We start from the raw sequence: 12,793 nt of genomic DNA, 5'->3' as shown, positions 1-12,793 counted from the left end.
TTTAATTCATTTCCTGAGAAAAGACAGACTGTGCTAACAGGATGTGACGCTACAACACTAGTCAAATATCAATTTGTAATCTTTGTTGAAGACATTTCTTTGTTATGGAAAAAATATTAAAAGCATCATAAACAATAGGAGTGGACTTCTAGAACTTTGTGTATATGATTTGGCTTTTTTTTTTTTTTTTAAACCAATCTAGGCTGATATTAAGTACAAATGGATTGTGCATGAAACTGGAATTAAAATATGTTCATAGAGCCAGGTGCAGATGTGTGCAACAAGTTAGTTTGACTGTAGGCTATGGCACTTAGCCACAGAGGTGCGCTAGTTGACTCGACTCCATTTGAGTGCACAAAGTAAACTGCACGCTTTGTGAGGCGAAAAAGCTGAAATCGGAGTAATAAAACGTACGAGGGGAACGATAACGAAGACAAGATTCTCCGGATCGTTTACTCTTGCTGTCCCGTGAACAGCATCGGCGTGGTGACGTTTATTTGTTTGCAGTTTTCGCGATCTCCTCATGTATGAAAATATCACCAGGCAAACTCGCGACAGTTTTAATATTTTATTGTTCAACAGCAATAAAACTGAAGGGCTGTATTTAAGGTAACCTCACAAATATCACAGATGGAATATTCAGTGTTTATTTCCTGGTTCGTGTGCAGCGGCTCCTGAAAAACAAGTAGACCATACATCAGATTAACTTGTGTTTGACCGTCACAAGTTAATCTGTGACAGCGGCTGTTTTAGCTGAATAAAGATAGGGCACTTTTGCTCATTTTGTAACACATAATACATAATAATGGAACAATGTATTATTATATTGAGCCGCTCCCCGTTTTAAACTCTTAGCCTACAACAACAAATGTTTTTTTTCTGCAACTTCTCTAAACTTCCGTTTACATATTCCAGCTGTGAGTCCGTGACCGTGAACTATGGCAGATTTGTGCTGTTTGTGCTGGAACTAAGCTGCAGACAGCTGACGTTAGCCAGGAAAACATTACACACTGACTTTAATGGAGAGACCGGAAATACAAGCACACAGTTTGTTGTGTGAAGAAATCAAACATGAGCTGAACAAACAGTAAAGTTCCTAAAGACAAACTGTTAAAGGAGGAAACAAAGCAAACTTACAGTTTCTTCACACACACCAACAACAAGCTCCACTCCACACCTGGACACTAAACACGAAAAACACAGGTGCTTCCTGGAAGGAGGCGGGACAATGGGATTTATTATAAAAGCAAATAAAATCGGAAACCGCGGGAATATTTCTACTTTTCGCGGGCGGGTTTTTGAATGGCTCGAGCTGAATCCTCGAATCACCTGACTCTTGACTGGTAGGAGGGCGGAACCCAAAGGAAGATGGATCCTAATGTGATTGGTCAGTTTGATGGACACTTCAGGTAACTGTGTTAAATCGAGTTACTCTGTGGCAGCAGCGTAAATGCTGTTTTAAACCGTGTTTGTTTGCAATTTTTAAATTATCAAGTTTGCTGAATGATCTATCAGCAGTTACTGTTTGTTGTGCAGCAGTGGAAATACTGACAACTGTCACTGGATTCATTTAATGCTGAAGAAATCTTTAAACCAGAGAATTCAAAGGCAACATCTGAAGCCTCTGCAGTCCAAATCTATTAGTGTTGAGGGATATTAATGTGGAAGGGACCACGAACAATTTAGTCACCAGATGTACATATCTCCGTATATTTAAGTGTATTTTAAGTATTTTTGGAAAAAAAAAAATTTCATCTGACTGTGATTTAGATTAAATAAATTTATGAGAGGCCACGGACAGAAATACTGTCAACTGTCACAGGACTCAGTGTGAGAGATATCACAGAAAAACACTGAACTATCAGCAGGTCCTGAGTGAGTCTTTGTGTTGCTGAAGCAAAGCTTCTTGGTGTGTGTCTTTGGTGTGAGGGCAGAAGGTGTCAGTCTGTCACACTGATCCACAGATGTTGATGTGATGTTGTTGTTGTCATAGGAACAGCCTCCACAGACACTGAGTGCTCTGACTGCAGCAGTGGAACATTTCCATCCTGTCAGCCACACACAGTAAGTGAAGCTTCACACACACATGTGCAACATCTGTCCTCTAACAGTGTCCCTCTGTCCTTCCAGATGTCACTCACTCAACCTTCAGCTGATAACAGCGGGAACATCTGCAGCTGACACAGAGATCATGGGACCCTGACTGTTCTCTTGTTCATGCTTCTCATTATTACAGCAGTATCAGGATTATTGGATTTCAAAAAGAGGGATGTGTGTTTCAAACCAGGCGAGGACAACGGAGCCATGAAAAGATTTAGTGGAGAACATTTTCTGCCAAGTCCTGACACTGATTTGATTTCATGCTTTGAGCTTTTCTAGTGTCACATTTCCAGAGTGAAGCCCCTCCCACAGAGACCTAACCTCCAGAGCAGGAAACAGCCTGTTTACCTTCATCGCTGGTTCCAGCTGAGCCTCCAGACGGAGCGCCTCCTTCTGTTGAAGCTTTGTGTGGTGAGTCAGATGAAGCCAACGCTCTCCTCCATACTTCATCATGAAGCTCCTTTAAAATGAGGACAGGCTGTAATAAAGGAGTCCAGTGCTGATGCTGTTTAGTCTCTGACAGAGGAGGAGAAATGTGGCTGAATATTCAGATGATTTTAGTGGAGAAAACTGTAAGTAAGTAAGTAAGTAAAATTTATTTATATAGTGCTTTTCACAGATAAAAATCACAAAGTGCTTTACAACACAGGAAATGGGAATATAAAAACAATATAACAGTAAATAAAACAATGTAAAACAATAAAACTATAAAAAAACAGCATAAGAAGAAATTAATCAAATGCTTTTCTAAATGAAAAATGTCTTCAGCTGTTTCTTAAAAGAATCAATGGAGTCCGTGCAGCGAAGAGACAGTGGGAGAGAATTCCACAACCGTGGTGCCACAGTCTGAAAGGCCCGATCACCACGAGTTTTAAAACGAGTGCGCGGTACCACCAGCAGTCTCTGATCTAATGACCTTAAAGCCCGAGAAGATGTATGTGGTTTCAGCAGGTCAGATAAATATTGAGGAGCCTGACCATGTAGGACCCTAAAGGTTAGAAGTAAAATTTTAAAATGAAACCTAAAATTTACAGGCAACCAGTGAAGGGAGGCCAAGACTGGAGTGATATGTGATCTTCTCTTGGTGCCTGTTAAGAGACGTGCTGCAGCATTCTGCACAGTCTGAAGACGATTTAAGGCTGATATGTTAAAACAAGTAAAAAGGCCATTACAATAGTCTAAACGAGAAGAAATAAAAGCATGAATAATCATCTCAAGTTCAAGCTTTGATACCATTAGTCTGAGTTTAGAGATATTCCGTAAATGATAAAAACAGTTTCGGACCAGCTGCTTAGAGTGCTGCTCGAGCGACATCGAGCTGTCAAATATGACACCGAGATTTCTAAGGCTTGATTTTACAGAAGGGTCTAAGAAGCTGATATGCTGTCTAATTTCTGGGACCATGTGGTCTGGAGCAATAATTAGAGTTTCTGTTTTATCAGAGTTTAGTTGGAGAAAATTGTCATATAACCATTTGTTGATTTCTGTCAGGCAATTACTTAAATTAGACAATTTATAAAACTCAGACATTTTGAAGGAACAGTATAGTTGGATGTCGTCAGCATAGAGATGATAGGAGATATATTTATAGCGCTTAATAATTTGGCCTAGGGGAAATACATAAAGTAAAAAGAGAATTGGACCCAGGACAGATCCCTGAGGTACCCCACACGGCAAAACTGTTGATTCTGATGTGACATGATTCATGCAAACAGTAAAAGATCTCTCAGACAGATATGATATAAACCATTTTAAAACAACACCAGTAATCCCAAACAAGTTCTCGAGTCTGTTTATCATGATACTGTGATCTACAGTGTCAAAAGCAGAGCTGAGATCCAACAGGACCAGCACTGTGTACTCTCCAGAGTCTGCTGCCATCAAGCTATCACTAGATACTCTAAGTAAGGCCGTTTCAGTGGAATGCAATTTCCACTGTCTGAACAGACAGGAAACGATGGGCTCTCTGCAGATTAAAGCTGTCCTAGAATGAGGACGCTGACACGTTGTGTTTGCAGTGGACACAAATAAAGAAGCTGAGCTCCCTGCTTCACTCCAGTCTGGATTCTGAGGATTCATAGTTCAGTTCCTCTGAAAATCATCAAGTACAAGGACTGCAGTGAAAACAAGTGAGAAAGCAGCCTGTGAGAAACTGTGACAGACTTAAAAGACAGCAGCTCCACAGATAATGCGCAAACAGCTCAGTTTATCACTGTTGTTAGCAACATTTTATCATGCAGCTTTTCTGAAAGGATATCATATGGTTGCCACATTCTTGGTTCTAATGAAATATAAGATACAGTTGTTTAGACCAGGCTAGTTTGAAGTTATTGATTTGACGGCAACTGGAATTCTTTTTTGGTTCATGAAGCTACCGTCAGAAGGCCTGGAGAACGACTGCTGATTAAAGCCTTACAGGAAACTCTTTACATACATCTGTAACTATGACAACATGAAAACAGCCAGAGCTCCACCATCCATCATTTTTCTGCTGCTTATCCAGGTTCATGTCGCACTGACTTTGGACTGCAAATATGGAGCTTTTATTTTGAAATCTGTGGTCAAACCAAAATACTTTCAACTTTCTTCATATTTTTTAATGTAACTTCCATTTCTGCATTTCTGTGATTCTACATTCGAACATTCGTTTAGTTTGGTGTGAACTTCTGCTTTGTCTCTTATTGTGTCTCAGTCGACCATGTTTATTGTGTTATGTCTCCAACACAAAGCACCAACACTTATTATGAAGTCATACAGTGAAGTATTTGTCTGAGCTGGCAGTACTAGAACTGCAGTATTTGTACACTGAAGGTAGAATGAAATGCTCTCAGTGTATTTCTTCTTCAGTGCTCTCATGTGTTGCTGTGAATCCAGGTCCTAACAAGTAGCTACCAGAGTAATCAAAATACTTGCTGTGACAGAGGGGCGTGGCTTCCTTTGATCCAGTGGAGACAGGAAGCTACCGGCTCCTCCTCCTCCAGATGCAGTTTGTCACAGGGGCGACTGCCAGGCGCTGCTTACATCAATGTTATTCCCCGACTTTCAAATATTTGGGATTATTTTGGAGCAAAAACAGGTCAATGATCCGCTGGCACTGGCACTATGAAGGAAACACGGGTGCATCCTTTCACATTCCAGTGAAGGAAGCATTTGACACTCATCACTTTGATTCACGGGCTGTAATTACCTTTTGGTGCTTGTTTCATTTTTCTGAAGAGGAGAAATGATGAAAACAGTCAAAGTTCTGGGACCAGCTCCAGTTCCTCCTAAACCTTCAACCCCCCCCCCCCCCCCCCCCCCATCTTGTGCCTCCCCCATCTTGTGCCGCCCCCCACAGTGTTGTTTTTTGGAGCCGTTTCCTTTGTTGCTGAGTTTTTGTTTTTGGTGAAGGAGACGCTCGTGTGACTCATTGAGTAACACCACCGACCAGCCAATCAGTGGCCTGCAGTCTGCTGAAGTCATGTTTTTGGAAGCCGGGTGGAGAAGGTACCAAAAGAGTAGCTGGTACCAGGAACCAGCACCTGATGGAAAACCCTAAGAACCAAGTGGAGTTGTGCCGAGCCGATCCGAGTAAGAACTAATGGAAAAGGTCTAATAGAGACTGAAGCTGCTGTTAAAAAGTTTCCTCCCAGCTCAGATCTCAAATGTGACCATCTGTGAGTGTGTGTGCACATAGTGAACTGTGTTTGGATGTTTGCTGTAGACAATGGTCTACAGCAATCAGAACGCACAACACAATGTGCTGTTAAAGAGAAAAAAATCAGTGAAACAGCGAGTTCGCGAAAGGTGAACCACGTTACAGTGAGGGACCACTGCACAATAATTTCCAGTAGCACTGCTGATATATGAAATGGTGAGTTTTGAGGCTGTCTTCAAACAAGTGCATTGCACTAGAAAAGGGTGTTTGAAGGATTAAAAATTTAAAAAGTAATGACTATTTTATATTTATGAAAAACTTTATGCAGAAAAAGTAGCAAAGAAACAAAAACATAACACGTGGACACTTTTGGCCACGAACAAGCTGAAGGGATGGTGATTTTTTTCAGTGAACCCAGATTGTTAAACAAACCCACTTAGAATCAAATTTATTTATCAGCAGCATCAATAGTAACAAAAATACAATTTAGTTTTCGCTGTCAAAGTCGATTTAACTGAAGTGACGTGTTCCCGGTTACTGTGGAGGTCGCTCCCCTGTGGCTGCAGCCAGATGGTCTTGTCTACTAGATGAACTTGTGACACACATCTGCAGTAGAGGCTGAGTGGCTGCTCTCACACCTGGAGCATCCAAATCGACCCACAAACACGTTGAAAGATGCAATGCCATCAATGTGGATTGTCCAGACTGAGAGACCTCTTCCCTCTGACCCCTCCCCAAACCCTCAAACCCTCCTACCCACCTCGACATACAAACTCTGTAGATGTTTACATGATCGAAATAACTTGAACACAAACAAACAAAGAGGAAGACCGCACCGGAAGGAAAAAACTACAAGTCCCAGCATCCTCTGTGTTTAGGGAGGCGCAGTGAAAGTGAAAGTATTGAGCCTCCGTTCAGAGCAGCAGGAGGAGGAAGGTGTAGCTGAGGCAGGTGAGTGTTAACATGAATATGTTTCTTCTTATGACATAAAATAATTCCACGCTGTTCGTGTCTGTGGGTGAAATGTGAGGCCGGTCGGCTCCTCTGAGCGCTGGTTTCCTGTAAGTAGAGAGGAAGTGAGTTTAGCTGAGCCTCCGTTTAGTGTGAGAGAGCAGGAGGAGAGTGAGAGCTGTGCTGAGGCAGGGTGAGTGTTAACACCGCTCTGACATTACTGTGTCTCTGTGGCGGGAACAACAGGCTCCGTCAGTGGAGGCAAAAATAATCAGACTTTGGTTTTTCAAAGGAAACAACTTTATGTCGGAAGTTCCCGCACGCTCATTGGAAAGCGATGTGTCAGTCTCGAGCTATTAGCCAATGAGCGCGCGGATTCAGAGAAAGACCCGCCTTTATCACGGGACTTTTTAAAAACTACAATGGCGACAGAAACTCCGTGAGTGGAGTTCAGGGTGACGTTATGAAACTGTGATGTTTGAGCCACTTCCTGTTCTCAGTCCCAGCGTCCTGATCACCGAGGTTTCTGTTGCTCTGATATCTGATATTGATTATATTGGTAAACAGGCTGTAGCATAAACATCAGGTCTGTTCTGAAAACTGGCTTTATTTTTTCAAAGTAAGGGAATATCTGTGGTCTGATACCGCGGGCTCATGGGCTAAGGACTTGGATTGACAAGTCAAGCACAGATGATTGTGTTGTTTCTTATAAAGGCTCGTGTGTGTGTGTGCCTTCCTGTGTGTGTCCTTGTGTCAGTGGAACTGAATCAGTGTGTTAGAGAAAGTGCTCCTCTGCTGTGCCGTCATCGTGTGGATGCTTCTTTTAAAGTTGGAACTCATGTTTTTATGATCTGCTTCATTTCATTGAACCTTTATTTCTAACCATGAAGTCCCTTTGAGGTTACAGCCTCCTGGTTAGGTTTAGGCTGTTATTGTGCTTCAGGCTGAAATATGAGGAGTGGGGCTGGTTAGCCCTCATGACCCTCACCATAAGACATACGTCACAGGACAGTGTTTACCACAGAAACTCCATGAAATGATCAATGAGAACTTTAGAAACCCGTCAGTGTGATGCTTCCAGTACAACAGCACCTCTGAGTGTGTGTGTTTACCTCTCAGACTAACTCCAGCCTGACATCAAGAAGATGGAGGAAGAGGATGGAGCAGGATCTGCAACATCCAGCTGTGTGTCTGTGAGGAGTGACCGGTCCAATAAACAACCACTAAACTTCAGTAATGAACCTGCAGCAACAATGTAAGAGAGCTGCTGACTCATTTATTCAGTGTAAATAATGATTTTTGATGCAATGGGAGAAGAAAAATGACAAAAACAGTTTTAAAAATAAGGATTAAAATATTAAAAACTATATTTTTGAGTTTCCTGATGTAGTACAAAAATATATGAACATAACTGTATATAGGACAGATATTTTACAGTTCTTTTAGGCAGCACCAAAAAACAAAAAGACTATTTTTAAGCTGTCTGAGGTAGTGAGTCAACATGTCACACTGGGTCAAAGGTCAGGGAGTAAAAGTGTGTTTTAAAGGAGGTTTGAAAGCAGCGAGTGAAGGAGCCTGTCGAGGTAAATCGTTCCATAACTGATCAAATTCAGTTGGTGATGTAGGCTGATCCTGTTTCTGTGTCATTGATGCTGTTCAATCAGGTTCTGTGAGAGAAACATAAAGAACTGTTTTCCTCTTAAATTAACTCCATCTATGATAATGTTAAAGACTAACAGGACAACCATAACGTTTGTTGCCTCGCTGTTTTATTAGCCACAGCAGCTAACAGCTACCTTAATTCTAGCTTAGCAGACTGCTAATGTGGCTATGGGCTAAAGGTATTTTGGGAGGCTCCCTTATTTCCACAGGGGTTGCAGCAGTAGATGGATCCATGTGTTTGATGCTTCCTGATGCAACCCTTCTAGTTATCTGGGTTTGGGTTTGCTTTTTTACATTTAAAAAGATTTAATTTGCTTTGGCAGTTGAAATTACAAGTTTACACAGCGCTGTGGACCTCTGTGTGAAATCAAGCATCTGGTTCACAGAGAGGATAACCCTCAAATGGGCTGTACAACATTATATAGTGAGACAAAAACAGAGATTATCGTAGCCATCGCTCTCTCGCATGGACGTGGCAGTCTTGCTGTCTGCTGTGAATCCTCCCCGTATCTCCATGACCTCGTCTGGTATCTGCTCCCTCCTCTGTAAGAGACAGTAAAGGAAAACACGTCTCTGCCTAGTCGTGAAAATCTAATCTTATCATCCATTGTTCTTCTAGGGCCTCTTCTTCTTGTGGCCTCAGCTAACTGCTAATATTTAAATGGCTAACATTAACATGTGTGCCAGCCAGGTTAACATTTATGATGAACTATGATTAATTAACTGATGTTGAAACTGGAGCTTTACTGACCTCTGAAATTCCTCCTAAAGTGTTATTCAGTGTTGTGACAGTCAGCTGCTTCAGCTGCTGCTGGGATGGGCTGTGGCAAAGAGAACAGAGAAAATCAAAATCAGAGTTTTTCTCTGAATTCAAAGGAAACAACAATATATTCTACATGGTGCAACTGATGGTTTATGGTGTTTGGGTCTGTTTTTCTGTATTCATGCAGATAAAGTGTAAACTCAGATGAATTATACCATCAAATGTTAAAAGAAAATATCAGGATGAGTGTCTGTGAGCTGAGAAGGACGTGAAGCGAGCAGTTTATCCCAGAGCTGAAGCTGCTCTGTGTGCAGAGATGAGCTCAGATTCCTGCTGTGATTGATCAACAGTCACAGAAATGTAGACTTGTAGTTATTACTGCAGTATGGTCACAGCAGATACTGATAAACATGTATTATGAGGATGGATGATCAAGTTTCTCACTCTCTCCTTTAAATCTCAGTTTTTTTCTTCTTCACAGTTTATCTGTTAATTTATTAATGAATAACACTGAAAGAGTTTCTGTTATATTTCCCCTTGAACATCACCTTATTAGGGCGGCATTAGGAAATAGCCCCCCTCCAAAGAATGAATAAATGAATGATGATAATAATAAAATGATTAAAAAGCAGAGCTCAGAGTGGTAGAATGGTCAAACATGGATCCACGGGTGGTTCAACTGCATTTGGTGACGTGACTGAAGCAAATCTTTCAAATAATCCCACCATCAACGGGACGTTGTCTCCTTTACTACGGTTACTTTACTTGGTCACCGTGTGAATTTCTTTGAAATGAACCAAATTCTTTTATTTGTTGGTTCTTGCATATTTAACCTGTACAGTCAGGAAAGGAGGAGATGAGGCCTCAACAATGTTGGGTTGTAGCTGTGGTTCAGGTTAGAGTGAGTGTCCATGGAATAAATGTAAGTCAGTGAACTGGAAACATGACTGTGTTCAAACTTTGTTTTTCCTTTTTATAATGAGTCTAATCAAAGGTGTACAGAAGTATCTCCACTTTGACTTTTCTGTGTCAACATCAGAGCTTCTGCACAGTGTGGAGAAAGATCCAGAACCAGAGCTGGACTGCAGACAGCCAGTCAGAGCAGCTGTGTACAAAGTAAGACTGAACATCTGTCTGCTGATGGACTCATTTCTGAAAACTGGACTTCTTGTGTTGTTCAGACATTGAAGAGTTTTCTTTCTCTTTAGTCTCATTGTTTTTCTTTCTTTCAGCAGATGTTGGTCTGCAGGAGGTTTTAGATGAACATAAGATCAGTCTGAGGAGGAGATGTGAACGTGTGACTGAAGGAAGTGATGAAACAGGAAGTAGAACCCTCCTCAACAGGATCTACACTGAGCTCTACATAACAGAGGGACAGAGTGAAGAGGTTCATACTAGAGATGGACCGATCAGATATTACGTATCGGTATCGGTCCGATACTGACCCAAATTACTGGATCGGATATCGGCGAGAAATAAAAAATGTAATCCGATCCATTAAATATCAAAAAAGCACCTCACAAAACTTGCTACGCTGCGTAACTCTGCTCATAACCGTAGCACGTAGCAGCAGTGTGCATCACGTGATAGAGCGGCTGTGTGTATTTGTAGCCTTGCTAGCAAACCAGCATTTCATCTATGAGGACGTTTTCCCAGAGAGAAGTAAAGCAAGTGTGTAAGTTCATTCTGAATGTCTGTAAAGCATTCCCACGTTAAGCTTAACAACCATACCTGGAGCGACTGCCTCTCTCTCTCTCGCTCTCTCTCTCTCTCTCTCTCTCCTGCTGCTTCAATCGTGAAACTGCTTAATGATCAGCTGATCGGCTTTTCTGTTGCGAGTCCGTCTCTCTTCTTAGTTTTTGGCCCACTTCTCACCAGAAAGAGGAAACCAGCGGCTGAACAACAGCAGCACGTTTAAGCTTGATAATCTGTTGTTAGAATTTATTTAATATTACTTTCTACACCAGGATCCTTTTCTACGCAGCTGACGGCTGGTAATTGTGCAGGGGCGGATCTAGCAAAGTTTAGCCAGGGGGGCCGATAGGGCATGAACAGGGAAAAGGGGGCACAAAGACATACTTTTCTTTCTTATTCTCATTTAAAATGTCTAGTTTTTAATAAATAATTATCTGACTCTTACACCCAAAGTTTTAATCTTGTGTAAAATATATAGAAGTCCATTACTGTATATAGTAACTGTTAAGTCTAATATACCCTAGTAAGCTATACTACTTTTTCCTTTGGGAAGATACCATCTGTGCAGTCTGCAATTCTGTTGAAGAAAGATGTTGAATCTATTTAATTATTCTTGAAAAATAATTTATTTTTGTGCATTTTCCCCCTGCATCAAATTAAATTTGATTACGTCGATTAAGCATCATGAGGTGGAGGGTGGTTCCCTATTTTTTTTTTTTTTTGCTGGGAGTTTGCAACCCTATTAGTTAGGTTGCTTAAAATTTCTTCTAAGTACTCTTTAAAATACCAGAATAGGGAGGATGGAGCAGGTTTAAGTTTATTAGGTTGATCAGTGTTGCTGAACTATGACATATTTTGGACGCAGTGTATTTTTTACATACAGGTATAACAGAATACCTTTAGTGTTGTTATTTATTTAAACTTGAGTATAAACTTATACAAAATGCAGCAAGATATTAAAAAAACGTTTTGTTGATTAAAAAACACACTATATCGGATTCATATCGGTATCGGCAGATATCCAAATTTATGATATCGGTATCGGTATCGGACATAAAAAAGTGGTATCGTGCCATCTCTAATCTGAACATGCTACCTATATAAATCCAAGCAGGAAGCATGTTTTAATAGTGTGATTGGGTCATCTGAACATGCTACCTATTTAAATCCAAGCAGGAAGCATGTTTTAATAGTGTGATTGGGCCATCTGAACACGCTACCTATACGACGGAGCCATTAACCACGTAAGGTAGCATATTCTGATAAGGTAGCACGGATTGATAGACAAGACTATAAATTTACGCTACGGTAGGATGTTTTGACAGAACACCGGTTCTCGTCCCCAACATTTTTCTTTTGTTAAGCTTACTGTTATCAAGGCATGGTAAATGAACAGTAAACCTTGCCTGATGACTAATCTTCCCGTTTCCCTCTCATTGATTTATTTGGGTTGTCATGGCAGAATTATTAAACAATGCCTTTTATTAGAACATAAGCATTTAAATGCAGTAATTGTATTTGAATTAGTTAAATATGAGTGGGCAACTCTGACCATGACAAGACTGCATTTGCTCTAAAAAATTAATAAAAAATTTTGACATATTGTTGTCATTATTTTTACTCTTCAATTTTATGTGTTTTTTCTTTAAGATGGTATCAGAAGTTGCTCCTCCACCATGAAAAAAACCATCTGCATGTATTCTTTCACTACATCCACGATTCTCCTCTGTGGTCTTCCTCATTCATCCTGTTTGGAGCTTAATGTTCAACATCCTTTATCTATTAAAATTACAGAAGGAGAAGAAAGTAATCATCAGAGCAGGAATCATGATAAATGATAAATAGATTACCAGTACATACAAACATAACACTTGCATAATTTTTCTGATAACGCTGCATTGGATGGGTTTATTAACGGTGGGCTGAAATTGTACCACAGTCTGCTGATGAGGAACTTCTTTGAGTGTTGAATAAAATGTCCTCCA

General features: G+C 40.7%; 1 protein-coding gene across 1 annotated transcript; it reads left to right on the top strand.

Moving 5' to 3' along the window:
- The first annotated feature begins 6,625 nt into the window (after positions 1–6,625).
- Positions 6,626–12,411, top strand: LOC146523754 (uncharacterized). Its single transcript, XM_085154034.1, has 4 exons — positions 6,626–6,688; positions 7,808–7,943; positions 10,153–10,229; positions 10,346–12,411. The coding sequence occupies exons 2-4, from the start codon at positions 7,834–7,836 to the stop codon at positions 10,555–10,557; spliced, it is 399 nt and encodes a 132-aa protein (XP_085010160.1). The 5' UTR covers positions 6,626–6,688; positions 7,808–7,833; the 3' UTR covers positions 10,558–12,411.
- The last annotated feature ends 382 nt before the right edge of the window (positions 12,412–12,793 follow it).

This window comes from Neolamprologus multifasciatus, chromosome 3 (assembly GCF_963576455.1).
Source record: "Neolamprologus multifasciatus chromosome 3, fNeoMul1.2, whole genome shotgun sequence".
Classification (NCBI taxonomy): domain Eukaryota; kingdom Metazoa; phylum Chordata; class Actinopteri; order Cichliformes; family Cichlidae; genus Neolamprologus; species Neolamprologus multifasciatus.
Note: the sequence above shows the minus strand (reverse complement) of the source record. Positions and strands in the feature narration are given on the sequence as shown.